Source organism: Ambystoma mexicanum, chromosome 5q (genome assembly GCF_040938575.1).
Source record: "Ambystoma mexicanum isolate Mex_15411 chromosome 5q, UKY_AmexF1_1, whole genome shotgun sequence".
Taxonomy (NCBI): domain Eukaryota; kingdom Metazoa; phylum Chordata; class Amphibia; order Caudata; family Ambystomatidae; genus Ambystoma; species Ambystoma mexicanum.
The window spans coordinates 244,520,645-244,543,788 of NC_090933.1; the positions used below are offsets into that span (position 1 = coordinate 244,520,645).

Consider the following 23,144-nt stretch of genomic DNA (forward strand, 5'->3'; position numbering starts at 1 on the left):
TTCTCTTCTCCATATAGTTTCTAACAGTGCCCCTCACATCCAAGGAGCGCTGTCCGCTCCTTTGGGCCTTGCGCTCCAACTTGTGAACAGCCTCTCGCCGTTCGGCTCTGAGGAACGCCGCAGATGTGTCTATATATCACTGCAGCATACCTCAGTGAGCGGGTGTCACCGGCACGGGCCCCTCACCCATTGCGCATCCCTCTTCAATGAGCTCACCCAATCCTGCATCCACAGTGAGGGGCCACCTGCCCGCGACTCTTCCCGGCCGGGTCCTTAATTTGTTCGGGTCTTTCTCCGCTGCCTTCCGACCCGCCTTGCTTCTCCTGGGGGTGCCGCCACTTCGGTCCACAGCCTTGGTCCACTGCTCTGTGCACAGCAAGACGGTTGAGAGAGCCGCGCTCGCTGTGTGTGCCCGAAGGACAGTTCTTAGTCGCGCGGACCCAGGCTGAAGTCTTTTACGTTCCACAGTGGGCAGACCCTTTGAAGTCCGGGTCTGCCATTTTGTTTCCTTTGTTCGTTCTCTTCCACAACTCTCAAAGTTCTGCAACTCTTGATCCTCCGTCACTGTGCGCCTGAGAGTTTCAACTTATATGCAGCACATCTTCCGACGTCCTATTCTCCAATTCCAGGGCTCACAAGCTTCAGTCAGCATATATTTTCAAAGATCAATCTTGGATCGGCAGGAGCTTCCCAGGAAAGACGTCATACTCCATGGCTAGTTATGGAACCATGGAACTTTCTTCTTGTCCCAGTTTGAACACATTTCAAAACATTTTGCAAACATATTGTTCCCTAACATCCTACTTTAGTTTTAAACGGGCCTGAGTGATTTTACTTTCTCAAGGAATGGGACCTCTATTATTTTTCGATTTTTCCCTAAAAAGAATGCAGAAATAAAGGTGTCAGTAATGCAGAAAGGGTGCCTATTTAATATCTGTTTCATATCCCATCCCTGTTAGTGACATACAAAATCAGATTAATAATATTAATAGTTATGGTATAATTAATTAGAAGAAGGAAATAAGAAACCCTCAACCATCCATTCTAAGGATTCTGAAAGTCACAGAGGTGTTCTTTGACACTTCTGAGTCACGAGAACACATTCCGAGTGCGCTTATGATCCCACAGAAGTCCAATGTCTCTGCTGGTAGGCATCCTTTCATGGGCAGTGCCAGTGGTTTTGCTGTAGACTATGCAATTCCCAGTGTTCTTTGTCTGGAAATCTGTTTTCCTTTCGGATACATGGTTGTCTTTTAGCTTGTGATGAACGTTCTCTTTCCTGCCTCTCTCTCTCATTTTAGTTTTGTTTTTCAATATAATATTTGCTTTTGTTTTTTTGATTGTTTTTTCTTTAGAAATCCTTTTTTTACACCGTATTTATGTTTGTCTTTGTTTTGGTTGATGCCTTTTTATGTTTCTCCATCGCTAGCCATAATACCTGTAAAAATAATTGTGTGCTGTTAAAATCAAATTTTACCTTTCCATTCACCTGCCTTTCCCACATACATTTTTTAATTTCTAGCCTGTGCTGCTTAGTTATTTTCCAAACCAATAGGACAGACATTGATGCTCATGAGCCAGAGTGACTGAGTGTAACTTCTTTTGTGAATAGGATAGCACTCTCCAGGTTTAGGCCAAAACGTATTTTCTGAATAGGATAAACCTCTGCGGGTTTAAGCCAGAGTTCTTTTGTCAATAGGATAGCCTTCTCTGGGTTTAAGCAAGAGTAACTCAGTGTAACTTCTTTTGTGAATAGGATAGCCCTCTCCAGGTTTAAGCCAGAATTACTCAGTGTAACTTCTTTTGTGAATAGGATAACCCTCTCCGGGTTTAAGCCAAAGGTACTCATTGCAACTTCTTATGCGAATAGGATAGCACTCTCTGGGTTAAGCCAGAGTTACTCAGTGTAACCTCTTTTGTGAATAGGATTGCCCTCTCCAGCTTTAGGCCAGAGTTACTCAGTCTAACCACTTTTGTGACTATGATAGCCCTCTCCAGGTTTAGGGCAGAGTTACTCAGTGTAACTTCTACTGTGAATTGGATAGCCCTTTCCAAGTTTAGCCAGAGTTACTTGCTCTGTTCTAACTCACTTATATGTACTCTTTACACTATCATCATGATCAAAGTCCCAATTTTCACTGAGCTAGTCTGTTTTGCAATCACTAGGTGTTTTTTTGTGAATAGGATTGCCCTCTCCGGGTTTAGGCAAGAGTTACTCAGTGTAACTTCTTTTGTTATTAGGATAACCATCTCCCTGTTAGGCCAGTGTTACTCCGTGTAACTTCTTTTGTGAATAGGATTGCCTTCTCTGGGTTTATGCCAGAGTTACTCAATGAGACTTCTATTGTGAATAGGATAGCCCTCTCCAGGTTTAGCCAGAGTTACTCAGTGTAACTTACTTGCTCTGTTCTAACTCACTTATACATAATCTTTACACTATCATCATGATCAAGGTCCCAATTTTCACTGAACTAGTCTGTTTTGCAATCACAAGGTAGCTTGTGTGCGAGTGGTTGTACTGTACATAAGGAAAGTATTTTATATATTTATGAGTAATATTTGTATTGCATGCACTACAAAACGAATCATCTTACAGTCCTGCTTGGAAACAATTTTAACAGTCTGAGGAAACAGGATGATGTGTACAGGCCTGAACATGGTGCAAGATCTCAGGCAGGGTTTGGGGCGACTTGGCAAAGCAGTGGACTCAGGGTGGGATTGAAACAGAGGTCGGGGAATGTTACTGGGGAAGAGGATTTTAGAGCTTATTGGAAAAAGAGGAGCTGGGAGAGTGCCCCTTTTCTTGTGGGACGGAGGGAAAGGATGATGGTTCCAGCGTGTGAGTGCTGTGGTAGAGACTGGCCTGTCACGCTTACTGTTTTATCTGATGCTTGGAGCCCTCAGAAAGTCCTGGTTAGCTGGGGGTGGTGACTGGAAGGCATTTGTGAGTCTGGCGGAGGAATTCAAAGTTCATGCTCACTCTGATCACAGTATCTTGGTGACAGCTGTTCCCTTTATTTCATACCTGTGGCAAGTTGGGTGGAGGTGTTCGGATAAATATGGACCCAGTCCAGATAGTAATCATGAAGAGAATAAAGGGTTAGACGGCATAGTCAGATTTGCCCTTGTTGAGCGTTCCATAGAGGACAGCTTGTATGGATGGTTCGACATAGTGATGTGCCTTAATGCAAGAGTGTGAAGTGGTAGGACAAGCCTCCTGTCACTCTACTCACCTGCGGTTCCAAGTCTTTCCCATGCAGTATAGAACTGTGTGGGTCTTTACCTTGCCTCATTAGGTGTGTCTGCATTTCCCATGCTGTGCCCTTTCCCACACTTTAATGCTGCGTGAAAGGGAGAATAGTGCTCTCCCTGGCTCCCCCACCACTGCCCTCCTGGTTATTCCTTCAAAGTCGGGGTCTCCGTCACACCAATGTTAGACCCCATCACCTCCTATTTACATGCTCCCAGCAAGTTCCGCGTTCCTCTGCCCCCTACTGTGCACCACCTCCACAAACTCGCGACCCACACACCCTTTCTGCCGCTCCTCCTTCCCCAGACACACACCCACTCCCTGCATCGCTTGCTGGTTCATGGCTCTTTGCTACAAAGCAAGCGCAGTGTGGTTAAGGCCTGAATTGCAATTGCTTTGCAGAAAAGACATGGCATGCTCTAATGATCATTGGGTAGGGTAATCACAAGGCTTTCAAAATGGGTGAGAAAAGTGATAGGGAAGTTGAGAAGTAGCCGATTGGGGAAGTGAATCAAGTAATGGGGGTCACGATGAAGACTTTTGCCCTAGAACCATTGGGCTTCACCCCATTTTAGCTTGTCCACTATTCTATCGAGAGCATACATTTCACAGAGGAGGTGAAGTCTCCCTTGTGGCCATCCTTGTGAGAAAGAGCTGGGCGATAAGAGTGGCCCATTAGTCCGAGCACTGGGTGGGTGGTTGATAGTTGGAATCTCCGTGGGACCCCAAAGGATGGTTCGCTGGGAATGCAACAGGAAGGATAATGTTTGGTGCATATTCTAGGAGGAATGGGAATTTTCCTTCTAAAGACAGTCAGATCCCATTCACTCATTTGCTGGTGACGCACACGGCTATGAGCAAATATAGGTCTATGGAAAATATCTCATCCAGGGTCTTAGCCTCCCAATAAAAAGTCACACTTTCTCACTTCCTCCTTTGCTGGAAAAATGACACCTTCTACCGGCCCTCCTCTTTGCGCTAATTTTCATGATCCACAGAACGCGCCGCTTTTGGACTTCCTGGTCCTTGTCACAACGGGGCTTGCACTCTTTGATACTCCCAACATGGCCGTCTAACGTGGTACGCCTTGCACCAGCTTCCACGTCGGACGTAGCACATTCTACAAATAGACCACGCCCCTGCGGCCCCGCACATCTCAACGCTATCGCTGGTGGTGACTAGACGTGTGCTCCGTAGTTCGCTGAACTTTCCCCTGTCCTTGGTTCCCGGACCCTCTAATTTTCCCAATTCATTCCTCCCTCATCTCACCTCGTTTCCCGGATTTTGTGTACCTCCTTCGTGTACACTTCCTCGCTTCCTGGACGTCCTAAGCATCCGAGTATCCTGGAACGCTGAACGCACGCTGGAGTCAGAGGAGACTCGCGCGGGCTTGTACAAAACCCGATCCGTGCGCAAGAAGACTTCCTTCAAGAAATCCTGCAAAGACCGATCTCAGGTGAGAAGGGGGGGAATTCCGTGACAGTTTGAGACGCCGAACAACCGAAGTTGAAACCAGTATGGAACAGGCCGTTCAGAATCTCATGCGTGGCATGCAAGAATTAACGACCGAGGTGCAGAATTTAAAGGCGGAAAACGTGGCATTGAAACAACTAGTTTTGTCCCGCGATTCTGCCACAAAGGAAAGCGTGCTACTGAGTGGCATTGTAGACAAATACGATGGGTCTGCAAAAGCCCTTCATGGATTCCTTGACTCTTGTTTAGTCCACTTTATCTTTAAGCCCTACTATTTTCAACTCCCAGGGCGAAGGTGGGCATTATAATCTCGCACCTCTCTGGGAAAGCACTGACTTGGGCTACTCCTTTAGTCAATTCTGGAGATGCCCTCCTGGATGATTACGATGGATTCATACAGGCCCTTAACACCATGTTTGATCACCCAGAACAGGTCTATAGTGCCCAGGAACGTCTACTTGACCATCGGCAAGGATCCCAGGACATGCTTACGTATGTCACACGATTCAAACAATTGGCCAAGGAAGCGGATTGGTCTTCAGAAGCAAGCTTTACTCTTTTCCGAAGGGGGCTAAATGAAGAGATAAGCCAGAGTGACTCGTCCAAGTTCATTCCAGGCCCTTATGGATCTTGCCATGCAGATAGACTTTCGTATCCAGGAAAGGAAGGCAGAGAGGAAAAAGACCAAGATGCCTTTCCAGAAGGTTTCCCTTGAGACCTCATTGAAACCCGACCCTACTCCAGTCTGGACAGAACAATCTAGTGATTCTACAAGCCTTCCTATCATCATTCAAGAATGAGACCTACCCCATTTTGGCCTTGGTGGATTGTGGGGCTATGGGAATATTCATTGATCAAGATTGGGTCTTTAAACACCACATTCCATATGAAACACGACGTATCATGCAACCTGTGGAGGCGATTGACGGAAAACCTCTCGCTTCAGGACCTATATCCTTGCAGACCAAAGAAATCCAACTCTCGATAAACCATCACCAAGAGTTGATCAAATTTGACATCATCAAGTCAGACCATTACCCCATGGTACTGGGTATGCCCTGGTTGCAGAAACACAATCCTTATATCAATCGGGCAGCAGAATCCTTGTTTCTTGGTTCTGAGTTTTGCATGTCTCACTGTCAATTCCCGGATTCCTCCTTGACAACTTCCGAAAGCACACCAACAGACCAGCAAGGCCGACTCATGGTTTCAAACTACATACAGGTTCCTAGGGCCTATCAGGAATACGCGGGTGTCTTTTCAACTGCTATAGTCCAGGCCCTACCCCTTCACAGACCTGAAGACTGTGCTATAGATACAGAATCTTCAGCAGTGATTCCCTTTGGGAGGATTTTCATTCTATCCGAACCGGAAAAAAAGGCCCTTAGAGAATACTTGGATACCAACCTTGAAAATGGCACCATAAGACCATCTATATCTCCAGCTGGAGCTTCGTTGTTGTTTGTTCCCAAGAAAGACACTAAAGAGCTTAGAGCTTGTCTTGATTATCGTGGATTGAATAAGTGCACCCTCAAGGACAGCTATCCCGTGCCCTTAATCTCTGATATCCTGGAAGCGGTGAGAGGAGCTGTAATCTTCACGAAGTTGGATCTCAGGGGTGCCTACCATCTGATCCGCATCAGGGAAGGAGACAAATGGAAAACAGCCTTTAGAACACCCTTTGGTCACTTTAAGTACTTGGTCATGCCCTTCGGGCTTGCAAATGCTCCCGCAGTCTTCCAACACTTCATGGATAGGGTGTTTTCTGACATGTTGTTCCTGTTCGTCATCTTCATGGATAGGGTGTTTTCTGACATGTTGTTCCTGTTCGTCATCGTTTACCTGGATGATATCTTGATTTACTCCAAGGATCCTCAAAAGCATGAAGAGCATGTAAAGGCAGTTTTGCAACAGCTACGTGAACACAAACTCCTAGTTAAACCCGAGAAATGCCTTTTTCATGTCACTTCTGTTCATTATCTAGGATTTGTCCTTAGTCCAGAGGGAATAGGAATGGATCAATCAAAGGTAAAAGCTATACTATCTTGGCCTGTTCCCACTTCTGTGAAACAGATTCAATCCTTCCTTGGGCTTGCCAATTTCTACCGGAAATTCATACCATACTTTTCTGAGATAGTTCAACCGATCATTACATTATTGAAAAAAGACACCCCTTTCCTTTGGACCCCAGCTCAGGACAAGGCATTCCAACGATTAAAAACGGAGTTTACTCAAGCCCCTATCCTTGCTCAACCCGATATTAATCAACCATTTCTAGTGGAGACGGATGCCGCTAACTACGCCATAGGAGCAGTGTTAAAGCAAGAATTTGAGGATAAATTAGAGCACCCCATTGCTTAACTCTCACGAACCCTGACTTCCAGCGAGACTCATTACTCCGTCTTGGAAAAGGAACTGTTGGCCATCCATCAAGCCTTCACCGAATGGCGGCATCTACTTCTGGGAGCTAAACATCCTGTCCAGGTCCGTACGGACCATCAAAATCTTCAAGTTCTGCAATCTATGGAATGTAGGAATAGCCGTCAACCCCGTTGGGCCTTCTTCTTTGCCCAGTACCAGTTCCACATCCATCATGTCCCCAGATCACAGAACATAATTGCTGACGCTCTATCTCGACGTCCTGATTACGAAACTCTTGAAGATCGGGCCTACCCAAAGATGTTTCCCCACACAATTTTTGTAGCTCAAGCAGTCAGTTTCCTGGAAGACATTCGAATGCAAACCCAGTCCTCTGAATTCTGTAAGGAATTCAAAGGAAAGAATCAATGTAGTCTAAAAACTAGAGACAGATATTTGTTCAAGTACAATGCCCTGGTCATTCCCACACAGAGACTGCAACTACGGATTATTAACCTCTGTCATGACACTCTTCACTCCGGGCATTGTGGTGTCACTAACACCCTTCGTCTTGTGCAAAGACAATTTTGGTGGCCCAAAATTAAAACAGACTTTCAACGGTACATTCAAGTCTGCGCAGTCTGCAATCAAAACAAACATGATACCAAGAAACCGGCAGGTCTCCTACTTCAACCTACACTACCTTTTAGGCCCTGGGAGTTCATTGCTACAGACTTTATCATGGAATTACCACCATCTAGGGGCTATACGACAATCATGGTCACCATTGATCTATTCACCCACATGGCCCATTTTACACCATTGTACAAATTGCCATCTTCCTCAGAACTCGCTGGCATTTTCCTGGAACATATATTTCGCCTTCATGGACTCCCTTCCAAGATCATATCAGATCGAGGACTTCAATACATCTCTCAATTCTGGTAACATCTATGTCGTATTCTAGGAATCCAACATGCTCTCTCATCGGGTTATCACCCACAGACTAACGGAGCTACGGAACGTGTAAACCAGACCCTGGAACAATACCTTTGTTGTTTCGCCACCAAGGTACAGGACGAATGGTCACTCCTTATACCCGTGGCTGAATACGCTTACAACAACTCTCATCATTCGGCAGTCAAGACCAGCCCTTTTTATTGCAGCCAAGGATTCCACCTGTCAGTTCTACCTTCCATTCTCCCACATCCCACACCTGTACCAACAGTTGACTCCTGGATTGAAACTCTCATCAATGTTCACAAGGAAGCCAAAGAACATTTAGAAAAGGCCCGGACTCATGTTAAACATTATGCGGATACCAAAAGAAGACCAGGGCCTTCTTATGCCGTCAGTGATCAGGTCTGGCTGTCCTCGAAACTACTGCCTCTACATTTACGACCAAACAAACTAGCCCCCCGTTACTATGGACCTTTTTCATAAAGGAAATCATAAACCCAGTCTCATTCCGGCTCAAGTTACCAGACTCCTGGAAGAAGATTCATCAGGTTTTTCACACTTCCTTATTAAAACCTTACATCGGATCCTCCCGGAAATCCTGCAGACCGAACCCTGTGGTTGTGGACAATCAGCTGGAATATGAAATATCCAAAATATGCGACTCCAGGTATAAACGGGGTCAAATTCAATTTTTGAGTGGAAAGGATATCCTCCGAGTGAAAGACCCTGGGAACCACTTTCCAATCTGAATACCCCCTGATTGCTCAGAAGGTATCATCTCATACACCCGGGCAAACCTGGTGGAACAGGTTTTCGGAGGAGGCATGCTGTCATGATCCACAGAACGCACCCCTTTTGGACTTCCTGGTCCTTGTCACAACGGGGCTTGCACTCTTTGATACTCCCCACATGGCTGTCTAACGTGGTACGCCTTGCACCAGCTTCCACGTCGGACGTAGCACATTCTACAAATAGACCACGCCCCCGCGGCCCTGTGCATCTCAACGCTATCGCTGGTGGTGACTAGACGTGTGCTCCGTAGTTTGCTGAACTTTCCCCTGTCCCTGGTTCCCAGACCCTCTAATTTTCCCAATTCATTCCTCCCTCATCTCTTATCTTGTTTCCCGGATTTTGTGAACCTCCTTCGTGTACCCTTCCTCGCTTTCTGGACGTCCTGAGCATCTGAGAATCCTGGAACGCTGAACGCATGCTGGAGTCAGAGGAGACTCGTGCGGGCTTGTACAAAACCCGATCCGTGCGCAAGAAGACTTCCTCCAAGAAATCCTGCAAAGAGCGATCTCAGGTGAGAAGGGGGGAATTCCGTGACACTAATGCAGTTTGCACGCTGGCCCTTGTTGGGGAAACTGGGACCCCGCCTCCATGAATAGAAAGTGGTGCTGCCTGAATGTCTGCCCCGCATGCCATGAGGCCCCTTGCAAGCTATGCCAGGCCCGTCCTCTGGCAACAGGGCTCATTTGCTGCTTGATGGCTTACCTGGTGAGCTCCTGCTTGTGGCTCCTTAACTCGTCATCTGGCATATACTCTCCATAGAAGCAGCCCATGAGTTGGAATGATGTCAGCTTGCTGCCCCCGCAACATGTCTACTAAAAGGGCTGCACAATTGGCTTCTACTCAATGCTGCTCATGCCAAAAGCACATCTCTTTGACGTATCTCAAAAGGAAGCAATGATCTATCTTCTTTTAATCTGACATTGATCGCTGGTAGGGGCAACCAGGAGGGCAGGTCTAGTTCAATAATGTGCCTAGAAGTTCCCGTTTTCTTCTGTTTGCTTTATGTCTATAGCCTTCACATGTGATAAAGAACAAGCTTTTTTCATTCTTTCCTGCTACTCTGAAGGGCTTTGCAGAAACCACATTGCCAAGAGGACCAGAACCACCCTGTAAATATACCTTGCAATATAAAATGTGCACACCACACAACCCTTTGGCAGGCCTTGATCTAGGGCAGGGGTGTGCAACCTTTGTATCCCCAGATGTTTTGACTACAACTCCCATCGGCCCTTGCCAGCATAGTCAAGGGTGAGGGATCATGAGAGTTGCCCAAAACCGCCAGAGAGCTACAGGTTGTACACCCCTGATCAAGGGATGGCACGTGCAGCAGCTCTATGTGTGCACATCTCCTTGGGCAAAGGAAATATCTATTCGTTAACAGTAAACTGCAGCTGGCAGAATGGCGAATGCCATTGGCAACACCACCCACGATAAATGGGCGTGTGGAGAGGGTGCCACAATCAAAGCACAAGAAGGTGATCTTTTTTTTTAAAAAAAAGCTACCTTCCTCTGCGAGGCCTTGGGGAAGATGGCTTCAGAGGCTGTTCTCCTAATGACAGGTTTGCTGGAACAAATCGTAACAGGGGCGCGAATAAGAGCTCGTGCCTGCTGGCGGAAGGCTTCACTTAGGACGCTTATTAACATTTAAGGTCATACACCGTGCTCTTAAAATGTTATATGCTATGCGAAGGGCGACACTAATGCTTCTTATTTTCCATCTGGCAAAGTGCTCCTTCGCATCAAAAAGCAATTCACGGCCATTCCGCCAGCCCACACGCTGACAGCGGTTCAAGGTGCACAATTCAGATGCCGGCCGCCATCAAAGTAAGCGCATGCCCGGAATAGTGGCAGGGCAAGGGCGGGACTGAGGGCCGCTTCCGGCCCTTCAACCCGTCACAGTCTAGAGCAAAGACGCCTGGCACTACTTTTCTACAGATGTTTTATAAAAACACGCAATAAAGCACCTAGAAACCCAATCATAAAAATATACACGGTCATATGAGTACCAGATATGCAAAGGGAACATTGACGTACTGGCTGGCATATACTGACAACTGGGCTGCTCGGGTTGCCATTGGTTAGGGAAACACTGGCAGGGCATTCGAACTTAAGTGCAGTACTTGTGAGCCAAATGTTTGCAAATAATGATTCTACAGTGGGGGTGAAAGGGGTGTGGCTTGGATCACAATGAACTAAATTTCAGCTGTCACGGCCAGTCTAATTTAATAACGAAGGATCCATGGATCCGCCCTATCCTTTGTTGCCCTGCTTCTGGCAGTGACGCATACTGATGAGAGTTAATTTAAGCAGAGCCACAAGAGGCCTGGTTGCAGGGCTAACAAAAGACTGGAAACCCCAACACCTTTGATATGCATCTGTGTCAACCAAAAGACAGTTCCCACCTCTTAGTATCAATGACAGTGAGCTGTCATGTCTGGTACATGTGTTTACAGTAGGCAAACCCCGCAGCGGGGATCTCATTCAGAGGGTAGGAGTATTTGATTTGATGGAGACAGAAAGTCTGTTCGAACCCACAAATTCAAGGGAGACCTGCCTTTAATCAGGTACCACAGAGAGCTCAATCAACCAGAGAGACCCTTTGATCCACAACAGACAGGAAGATGGGTGGGGCTTAGCAAATGTGTTCACCCCTTTAGCTTTTCTGTTGCAAAACACTCTGGTTATGACCTCAAATATTAAAGAAGATTGTTGGTGGGGACCATGGATTGGTTCATTAAGGTAGGTTTAGCCCCCACCAATCACTGGGGCCCATTTGGCTTTAAAAGAGGGTGGAGCCCCTCTTTTGGTGGATCATCTGACGACTTTGCAAGGATTAACAAGAAAATATCATTTGGACCCTGGCTGAAGGTACAGTCTCTGTCTTGCAGCTTCCACCAGTGAAGGAAGGCCAGGATTTCCAAAAGGGAAGCAAGATCCCTCCTCTAAACATCTCCCAGGGAACAGAGGGAGTTACTGAATCCAGAGGACCATTCAAGCAGCTCCAGAACCAGTACCCAGCCAGCACAGAGCATGTCCTGCTAGGCTCTACAGCAAGCTTCCTAGGTGGGAAGTGCCAGAGAGTCTCTGAACCAAATCAAAGACAAGACCGGTGCCTGCAACACTCTCCTCAGCTTTGGGCCGTCCGCCTTAAAGAATCACACAAACCCATTGAAGAAGCTAGGAGGAGTGCATCAACAAGCATCAACCGCCGTCTGCCTTAAAGGAAATTTTCGAGCCAGTCGAGCCCCTAAAGCTCCAACCGACTGCACCACTGATTGCTCCCACGCCGCAGTCACTAACGTTGCCCGAGATGCCTCGACCAGTGCTTCAGACCCGCCAACCAGCACTGAGACAAAGATTCATGACCCCGAGCCACCATGTAGGCCAGTCTGCCGCCGTCCGACCAGTCTCGCTCGCCGAACTGCCTGCCGCCTGATACCCACAGCTGTCTCCAGTCTTGAACTCTGTCGCAGAAGCTGCAAAGCACCCTGAAACTGACTCGACCCTGTTGAGCACCAAGAACTTCTACAAGCACAAGGTATATTGGGGTTCTGTCCCCCTATTCGTTCTGTGAGGCCCCTAGTGACATTTTACGATCCATTGCTACCTTTGTGGTGAAACCAAGGATCCTTGAATTATTGCGATTAATTACTTTACAGACTACCATTCTGTCAGTATCCACAGTGCATCCCCTTTCCTTCTTGAAACTGTCTGTCCTCTGCGTTCCTGTACAGGGTGTGATGTATTTTGTAGTGTGCTAGAATGATCTATTGTGGTAATAATAAAGTAGATATTTGTATACAACCTTGACTGGACAGACCCTTTTATCATGGGGAAATAATTGTATTTTCGCTTTGTTGCAACCAACGATCCACAACCTTGCGGAGATAAGCCTGCCGTTTCGTCCATGTTACCAAAATTGAACAAGGAGGTTTATAATTTGCTTGTGTTTCCAATCTGTTCAGATCCTTTCTGGTGTACTAGAGGTGTGGGGCTGATTGGGTGTGGAAACCCGATATTCATCCCAGGACCACTGGTGCCCCGGAAGTTGATTTCTCACACACGACAAGCTAAACAACGATGGAATGGAAAGCTGGCAAAATCAATTAAAATTATTATGATTCATTCAAAGATTTGGATTCTTCATATTTTGATGTTGGATGTGCCCTTAATGCATGGATATGCCTCGACAGGATACTCAAGTCTGCTGCGCCTGAGGTCCCAAGCAACACCTCACTAATGACTTCCAATTTTTCTAGAACGTGTCTGAGGTTGCATTTGGACCCGTGCAGAAGGGATACGGTCCAGCTATTGGAGATGGGCTGCTCTTTTTGGGGAGGCACGAAACCTGATACGCAAGCTAAAAATGATAGAATTGACGGCAGCCAAGAGAAACTGACAATGGTTATGATTGATTGTCTGACTGACCACATTTGTATAGAGCACATTAACCCAAGATGCCTCTTTATGCTGTCTACAGAAATTCCCAGTGGTTATGAATAAATCAAATAATTCCATACTACGTGTTCATGTGTTGCATTGATCTAGTGAACAGGCTGCCGCACAAGAAAGGGCCCTTGCGGCATCGTTAGCCATCTGTAATAAGTAATTGTAGGCAGTAAGTTACGCCTTTTAAACTTAAAGATGTGTTTTAGTGTCATAAAAGGCCTGTTACACGAAAGGTACAAAACCGCAACCTAGCTTACATATTACAATCATGAGACATGTTATACTGGCCTGGCTATTGCAAGCTTGCAGTTTCACAGCATTATAAATGACAGACACTCGTATTAGTGCACAACTCGCTAAGGCCTATTGCTTCAACCTCAAAAGAAAGAGCTCACCTGCCAGGATTCAAGTATGCAACCTGCTGGGGAGTGGGGGGGCACACATTAATGCATTCACCAAAACAGCTGTGTTAACTTTCCTCTCAAATGCACTGGGCCACTTACCCTAAATTCCTCCTTAATCTGGCTTGAGTTGGTCTGAGGATCCAGCTTGTTCATTTCGTGGTAGACCGACCGAACCTGGGAGGCTGGTATGGACGTGTCACCACAGAGACAGGCCTCTAGTATCGCGTCGTGGATAAATACATACTGCTCCTGTGAAAATAAAAACAAACAATGAGGATGGGGAACTGGAAAGATCTCTAAGGTCTGCAAATCAACATTTAAGCTCCAAACTGTGAATTAGGGTTCCACAAACTGCTGAACCCCCATCGGATCGTTTTCCTCTCATGGTCCCTGAGAGTAAATCCCTTCCAAAACACAGGTCTGTTCAACTACAAGAAACCTCTGTTGTAAGATTTCCGAAAGCTGTTTTCACGTTATTTAAAGTTTTCAGTGCAATAATCAAGTGGTTTAAACAAATTGACAACACATTTTAAATATTACAACACGTCTGAATTCAAAAGGGTGCTCGTTCAGTCGTACCATTCCTGCAAGGACCTCATTAACAGAAATAAACATGGTTACCAACACCTGAGCATATTCTTCTCCCATATTATTATTATTGGTGATTTATATAGTGCTTCGTGCCAGACACCTCCAGTTTCTAAGAGCTGAACCAGGGTTTGAACCCATGTTGCAATGCCTCGTCCTGTGCCCAAAGCCAGTGAATTGCTTTTTAGCTATACCCCCAGCTGTGCCTCCCATTGATATGATACCCGTGCTCTTGCAGATCTTTTTCACTTACTAGGCCCAATTGGACGCACACATTGGGGGCCAAGTGCCCTTCATCCAGATTTCAGGCGCAGCAGAGGCTGTGAAAATGGCGTTTCTGGACTAGAAACATCGAGAAGGTCGTCCTCGATTGAAAGCCAACAAGACCCTCAGAGAAAGAAAGTCTGCTTCTGCAATGGAAATCCAGAAACATTGAAGCACTTGACGGTAAAATGGCCACACCGCCAAGCAAAAAGGGAGCGACTATTTGGTATGTTGGTACACAATACTAATTCTTTGAACTCTTATTGCCTTTGGAGTTTTATGCTGGGAGGCCGGCCTAGGTCTTTACTAATTAGAGTGATTGCCTTTTTAAACCTGATGAAATTGAGCAACGTATTTTAGATAATGTTTGATGTCAAAGATTGCCTTAATAATGATTTTATTAATGTATTTGAAATATGGATTCTCTTGGTTTTAGTAGATGTATTGATGTATTCTATATTTATGTGTGTCTTTGTATTATTCTATGTATAAGGTTTGTGATATGCCTATGTACAATAAAAAGAAAATAAACAAATTAAAAAAACAAGCTCCTGGAAGCTTTTCTGCAAAAAGTACTTTCTCCTTGTCTGCACGATTCAGGAAACTGTAAGGCATAGATCAGTTCAATATGTTTAACCTGCAGTAGGTCTGTGTGACCAGTGCCTTTGTGCTTCCTTGCGTTATACGCAGCATAGCTGGTGGATTCTCCCTGCATTGGAGCCTTCAAGCAGGGGCCATAAGTTTGCTAAACTGAACCACAATTAAATATCAATTTAAATTTATTCCTTGGGGAACGATTAAATAGGAATAGCCAGTTTTCAGAATCTAAAGAGGAAGTCGTTCAGTCTGCAGCGACCTCATTGTCTGTCGCCACATATCCATCATCTAGCTCTTGGAAATCAGGGCATGGTTTGGGATTGCTATGGAGTCAGTATCGTCTCGACTGAGATATTTCATCTGGGAATATTAGTAATGGGTAGTCAATCCAAAAATGTGAAACTATGACGCTTTATACATTAATCAGCATCTACTGAGTATCTTCCTAATACGCTTGTACATGTTTTTCTAGATTTTTTTAAGAAACACAAGATGCCCCGTTTCCTGTAAATGAAGGAGGGGGGGAGGCGCAAACATCTCTTAAGATAACACTCTTCCCTTGTTGGAGGAAATCAAGCCCTCAGTGTCTGTCCAAGTCTTTGTCATTTCAGACAGCTGGACTGACACTTCTTTCCTTATCTTCCGTTTTGAAATGACTCAACTATGCCCCTGGTTTGCAATGTGTGAGGTAATTAAGGCTCTGACGTCATTACCAACTATCACAGCAGGAGATGTCTCCACTTCAGCTTGCACATAGGCTGTGTCCGCCAAAAAGCCATGTCTAAGATTTAGTGACCGGCTTCCAGGCAGGCGGGGATCATGAAGCGGTGCAATGGTACTATTTTATATTAAAAGCTACATTATACTTGTTTTTCTTCCTAGATTGGTGGTTGATTCGATTAGCAGTGCAGCTTACTATTTTAACTTGCATGTAACATTTTTTCAATTTTATTAACTTGGCATAGGGGCACAAGTGCAGCTCTGCGCAGCAGACAGGACCCGAACTTAAACAGCAATCGCTGCATGTGTGTAGGGATCTGAATAGTCGCTGCAGCCAAAGCATGTATATGCACAGCACTGCTCAGTTCCTTTAACGTCCACTGATCATTAACAGGCCGATTCATGGAATCAACGTGCGCCGGAAAAACGGCGCACGCGTGCGAAAACGTGCGATTCGCAGAGAAATAGCAAAAATCGCAGTGCAAGTGCGATTATCGCACAGAAAACATCGCACATCAATTCATGGAAGTCCGTGCACGCGCGAAATGTGGGATGTGCGCAGAGAAAGTGCGCGGCGCACGCTGGCGCATGCTGGCGCACAGGTCAACGAACGCCGTGCGATAAGGCCACAGCGAATTCGCACATAGCGCGGCGCACGTAACAAAAGTAGGCGTAACACGGGGCGTCACACGCAGAATGGGGAACAACTCGTGAAAATGTGGGCATCACGGGGGAAGTACAGGAGGCAAGTGCGCAGAACGCCCACACGCTCGCCTACAACACGTATTCATGGAATCGAATAAGGAAAAACAGCGCACGGCCAAAGACGCGCACAGGCCCCTTACATGTCCGCCACACGAAAGCAGGCGGTAGCGTCCCTGCGCAGGAAAAAAATGTGCGCCAAAGTCCTACACATGCAAGAAGGCCCACACGCGATCTGGCCTGGGGGAGCGGGGTACGTGTATTCCAGGGGCTCGCAGGTGCTTTTACACGCGATCGGGCCTGCGGGAGCGGGGTACGTGTATTTCAGGGGCTCGCAGGTGTTTACACACGCGATCGGGCCTGGGGGAGCGTGTGCGTGTATTTCAGGGGTGCGTGCAAAGTTTTACACGCGATCTGGCCTGGGGGAGCGCGTGCGTGTATTTCAGGGGTGCGCGTGAAGTTCCACACGCGATTGGCCTGGGCGCGTGTATTTCAGGGGTGCGCGAGAAGTGTTACACGCGATCTGGCCTGGGGGAGCGTGTGCGTGTATTTCAGAGGTGCGCGAGAAGTTCCACATGCGATTGGCCTGGGCGCGTGTATTTCAGGGGTGCGCGAGAAGTTCCACACGCGATCGGGCCTGGGGGAGCGTGTGCGTGTATTTCAGGGGTGCGCGAGAAGTTCCACACGCGATCGGGCCTGGGGGAGCGTGTGCGTGTATTTCAGGGGTGCGCGTGAAGTTCCACACGCGATTGGCCTGTGCGCGTGTATTTCAGGGGCGCGCGCGAAGTTATACACACGATCTGGCCTGGGGGAGCGTGTGCGTGCATTTCAGAGGTGCGCGAGAAGTTCCACACGCGATTGGGCTGCGTGCGGGCATTTCAGGGGTGTGCGAGAAGTCCCACACGCGATTGGCCTGGGCGCGTGTATTTCAGGGGTGCGCGAGAAGTTCCACATGCGATCGGGCCTGGGGGAGCGTGTGCGTGTATTTCAGGGGTGCGCGAGAAGTTCCACACGCGATCTGGCCTGGGGGAGCGTGTGCGTGTACTCCAGGGGTGCGCGAGAAGTTCCACACGCGATCGGGCCTGGGGGAGCGTGTGCATGTATTCCAGGGGTGCGCGAGAAGTTCCACACGCGATCGGGCCTGGGGGAGCGTGTGCGTGTATTTCAGGGGTGCGCGAGAAGTTCCACACGCGATCTGGCCTGGGGGAGCGTCTGCATGTATTCCAGGGGTGCGCGAGAAGTTCCACACGCGATCGGGCATGGTGGAGCGTGTGCATGTATTCCAGGGGTGCGCGAGAAGTTCCACACGCGATCGGGCCTGGGGGAGCGTGTGCGTGTATTTCAGGGGTGCGCGAGAAGTTCCACACACGATCTGGCCTGGGGGAGCGTGTGCGTGTATTCCAGGGGTGCGCGAGAAGTTCCACACACTTTTGGCCTGTGTACGCAATTCCATTGGACCAAAGGCCCTGACAGCGCAGGCGCGTCTGTGACGTGACACGCGCGGGCGTGTCCCTGTACCCGGGGGAATGTTACAAGACCAAAAACTGCACGTCCGAGTGTCAGCCTGCGTGATTGGAGGATAGTGCCTCAGTGCGTATACGCGGAAGTGACGTTGGAAGTGTGGTGCGGTTTAAAAGGTGCGTGTAGTACGTCATTTCCTTGTACGTGCTTCCTGTGAAATCTGTACTTCTTGTCAGTTCACACACGATTTACTTCACAGCGTTTCCAGTTCGTACTCCCCGTTACCTCTGTCAGTATTTTTCTGATTTTCTTTTCGACCTGTTTCCTCAAACAGCGTTGACTTCTCCTTTTGTCCTGTCTCCTCAGACAGTGTACAATTCTTCTTTTGGCGGGGGTGTTGCCAACGCGCACACGCGCGTATTTTTCACGCTCTTTTCCCAGGCAGACGGTGAGTTGCGCACGTATTTACCAACTGTGCTAGCCCCGTGTGTAGCGTACCCCTTCAGAGGTCATTGTAGGCTGCGTGTGACACGCATACGTTCATTTTTGTGTTTCTGGGTGCCACAGCGTAGTGCAGGTTCCTTTTCCCACGCACGTGGTCTACGAGGGGTCGCGTGCACGTCATTTTCTGTTTTAGGGGTGCCTGTGCGTTGCGTAACCCGTCATCTTTCCCCAGGGGTTACATACAGCCTTGCTAGAGCACTTGGGTACGAATTCCATCTAGTACCCTACCCCTTTGACCCCCAATTGCCCAGGACAATTGTCCACTGCAACTCCCATACGCACAACTTCATCAGTGCCATGGCTGGGAGGCGAGCAAGTGGTAAGGGTGGCAAAGGTGGCCGAGCCTCAAGAGGTGGGCGTGGTGGGCGCGGTAGGGGACGTGGCCAGGATTTGCAGACTCCCCCAAGCCCCCCACGTGTGGAGGACCAGTCAGGGGCACACACCCCCCCCCATGGTTGAGGGAAACGTGGCTGACACCATCCCTGCTCAGCCCTTGTTGGACCGGCCCGTTGTGGCACCTGACCTATCACAGGGTGACTCCCAGGCTGACTTCCAGGTCGCCAAGTCTAGGCCACGGGTGGTGGCGCAAGCCAGTGTCACCAGGCCACGTGGTACAGGGGCAGCCATGTCATCTGCTGCCCCGAGTAGGCGGGATGGGGAGGCTGCAGGGGCAGCTGCAGCTCCGTCCACCCCATCTCTGACTCCCCCAGCAAGGACAGTGTTGGTCCCGGTACATCAGACTGAGGTTCCCCCTGCCATCATCACACTTCAGCTAATGCCTGCAGAAAGTCATGTGGTCAGTGTGCCATCGCACACTACTACTACACAGTCCACCGGTGCTGCTGCCTCTAGGGTCCAGAGCGGCGTAGGGCACTCTGGATCCCCACCACCCACAAAAAGAAAGAGGAAGAGTGCTCGTCCAGTACAGTCTGATGACCCCGACACGGCTTCACGGTCCGGCACGCCAAGGAAGCCTAGCTTCAATGATGCCGAACTGGATGCACTTGTGCAGTATGTGTCCGAACATGACGCCGAAATGTTGGTCACTTCAGGGTGTAGGATTACACCTGCTCGACGTCAGGCACACTGGCAGTCCATCGCGGACAGCATAAGTGCCTTTGGGTTTATGAGGCGCACAGCTGTTGAGTGCTACAAGCGCTGGAATGACCTTAAGCGTAGGGCAAAGAAAAAGCTGGCCTCAAGTCATGCCGCAACTCTGGTGACTGGAGGTGGGTCTCCACAAGAGGACATAGAACTCACTCTACATGAGCATGTTGCTGGGACCTACGTCACAGGGGAGCAGATCCAAGGTGTGGGAGAACTGCCAGATTACGAGGCATTGTCCGGTGAGTGCACATGCATGTGTGTGTGTGATCCATGTGTATGTAGTTTGTGGGAGGGGATCTGGTTGAGTGCCAGGTCAGGGTGTGTGTGCCTGAGTGTTTTGTCCCACCCATGTGCTTCATCCAATGCATTCTGCGCCCCGGATTTGGGTATTACAGTATCCCTTCTGGCCACAGTAGGCGTTCTGCACTACATTGCGCCAGTTGCCCTTGAAGTGGCATCTTGCTACCACATTGTTCCGTATTTAGCTGTGTTCATTCAGGCTGATAGTAGGAATTCACCTGGTTCTACTCCGCATCACTCTGCCCCATTGTCACATATATGACATGCCCATGGTACATGCCATCTGTGTGATGGCATGTGTCATGTATGTGTATTGGACATGCCACTCACAGGCCAATGTGTGATATCACTGCTAGCCAGCATGCAGCTGATATGTTGCTCTCCCATCTTGGTGTCATCAGTGTCTGACATTTTCCTCCACTTCCAACTCATGGACAGTGCATGCATGGGAGGGTTATAGTCATGTGGGACATGTGTAAATCAAGTACTGGTACTGTAGCTTGTCTGGCCTAATAGCGTGCCATGGTGCTAATGCCTGTTTCCATTTGTTGTCTTTCTTGTTTTTGCAGAGGATGACGAACCTGATGCTGTTGAGGGAGAGGAGATGGTGCAGGCCCAGGAGGGATCTGAAGCACGACCAGGCACCAGTGGGGGATGTGGTTTGGTGGTGGGGGAGAACCCTCTCTTGCTGCAGGCCATACTGTCCCAGGGTGTCCCTGGCTGCACCTCCCCAGAACTCTTTTCAGGTGTTGATTCGGATGAGGCCTATGTGGATTCGCAGGTATGTGTTCATGGAAGGGATACTGTTCTGTCCGACCCACCTGCACCAGGGGTAGAGCCCACTATGGGGATGTAGGGTGGGTAGGTGCGCCTGTGGTGGTTACGGATGCAGGGCCACACTCCGCAACATCTGATCCTGTTCCTGGGTCAGCAGTTCAGAGGGGAAATGCAGTCCTGCAGCCTCAGGCAGTGCCGACACAGCAAGGCGCAGTTCGCCTTGCCCCAGACAGGTGTGGTGCCCGCCAACACGGTGGCCGTCCACCACCAGGCAATACCGCATGGGAGCAATCCATTTACGGTATGGCCAACCAACAGGCAGCATCATCCGAAATGATTGCTCAAGCCATGGAGAGGGTGGCCACTTCCATTGTCCCCCCAGAAAGGCAGATGGAGCTACTACAGCAGGCAACAGACTCCATTTGCCAATCAGTCAGGGAGGACATGTTGGCGTCCAACAGGGACAGACAGGCGGCCCTGGACAATCTGAGGGAATCAATTTCTATAGATGCCCAGGGACAGAGGAAAGCCCTGAGGGGAGAGGTCCGGCACCTCAGGCAGACTCTTGTGGACCTTGAGGCTTCCACTGTCACCAGGACGGAACAGCTGCTGGAGCGCGTCACCCGTACGCTCTCAGCAGAGATGCAGGCAACTCGGGCGGAGGTCCGGGCAACACGTCGGGTGTTGCATGGGGATCTCCGCACCATATCCCTCCAGAACGAGGCCTTCCAGGCCCGCATGCTTGCTGCCATGGAGGACCAAACTAGGGCATTGCGTGGGCTGCCTCCCATGGCACCACCACCTCCTGTGGCAGCAGCAGCAGAGGTTGAGGAGAGCGAATCCAGCAGTGAATCTCCCACTATTTAGTAGCCGTGCAGGCCTGAGCCCATGGAGGTGTTTTTTTTCCGCAACATTCACGCAGGTGGCTGTCGGTGGGCACCCTGTCCTCGGACCTCCTGGGTGGCCTTGCCCACACCCACTGGCCCACACATGGCCATTTTTGATTTTTGAGTTTTTATTGCAGTGTGTTGCCTTCTGTGGCTCCCGTGGGCATCCACTGTATTCCGGCTGGGCACATGCAGGTTTGTCCTGAGTTTGGGTTAGATGCTTGGGTCAGTGAAACACACACCCCTCCTGCTTCCCGTTTCCATGGGCTTGCAAAGGGTGTGCCCAAGTGACAGTGAATTACACAGTGACGTTGGACTCCCATGAGCTGTGTGGGGAGTCTGTAGTCAATACTGTGTATACATTCATAGTGCATATTGTTGTTGTATTGTGCACTGCATGGTGTATTGATGTGTGCTTGTGCATCCATGTCTCCCTCCTGATTTGCAGGTTCATTCCTCGTGTCTTCGCAAGGCCGTCCACTTTGGAGATGAGGCTCATGTGGTGAGCAGTGGACTTACAGATGTGCGTGGCAACAACACTGTACAGTTGGAGGTGGTGGATGTGCTGGCATTCTCATGTTGTAAGACTACGTATCCTTTGCCTTAGTACTGTCATGTTTATGCTATGTCGATTGTATTGTGGTAAGTATTTGGTCATGTGTGTTGTTGTTTCTACATTCATGTGGGCATATTGTGTGTGGCCAGTTTCCATAAAGGACACTGTACTTTGTGACACGTGTCATGTTTGGGGGATGACTTTGTTTGCTCTCACATGGCATGTCATGCCATGGTGTGTTGGGTGGCGGTGCTGGGGAGGGGTTGGGTGACATGGCACTGTTGTCATGTTGTGTCTTGCAAGGGGGTAATGATTTTAGCAGCATAGGAGTGTGTCTTTTGAACACGGCATTGGTGCTGTTTGTGTAGGTTGGGAAGCACACAATGGAACACTTCCAGATGTATAATCTCAGGCTGGTATGGTTGTGACAGTTGACTGTCCATTGACACATCATAATTGTCAGTAACAATCATCATTGATTGTCAGCTGGTATGTGCCAGGGCTGTGTGCACTCCACAGGGGTGTGATTTTATGTGAAGTAATTAGCCAAGAGCTGCGTACGGGCTGCCTCACCCCGTGCCCTTTCCCCTCCCATGCGCAGTGGGCATGCATGTGGTTGGGGATGTGGGGGCACCACCATGTCCACGGCCAGGCCCCGGCGTGTTGCAACGTTGTGCAGGACACATGCAGCCACTATGATCCTGCACACTACTGGTGGAGCGTATAACAGCTGCCCGCCAGAACGGTCAAGGGAGCGGAAGCGTGACTTGAGCACTCCGAATGTGCGCTCCACGATGCCCCGGGTTGCAATGTGGGCTGTGTTGTATCTTACCTGGGGTGGCATGGTGGGGTTCCGAATTGGCGTCATCATGTGGGTGCTGAGAGGGTAGGCACTGTCCCCTGGGGTGGTGGTGATGGGTATCATCAGTGGGGTTGTGACATTACTCAGTATCTGACATGCATGCATGCGCAGTTGCATTTATACTCACCGAGCA

At 48.8% G+C, this 23,144-nt stretch overlaps 1 protein-coding gene across 15 annotated transcripts in view; it reads right to left on the minus strand.

The window, feature by feature from the left end:
* The window catches only part of PTPRM (protein tyrosine phosphatase receptor type M), a 2,094,608-nt gene that overhangs the window by 81,466 nt on the left and 1,989,998 nt on the right, over nucleotides 1-23,144 (minus strand). For all 15 annotated transcript variants that reach the window (XM_069620757.1, XM_069620755.1, XM_069620756.1 and 12 more), the window contains one exon: nucleotides 13,786-13,935. In XM_069620757.1, coding sequence (XP_069476858.1) covers nucleotides 13,786-13,935 — 150 coding nt within the window. The remainder of the gene's footprint in view (nucleotides 1-13,785; nucleotides 13,936-23,144) is intronic.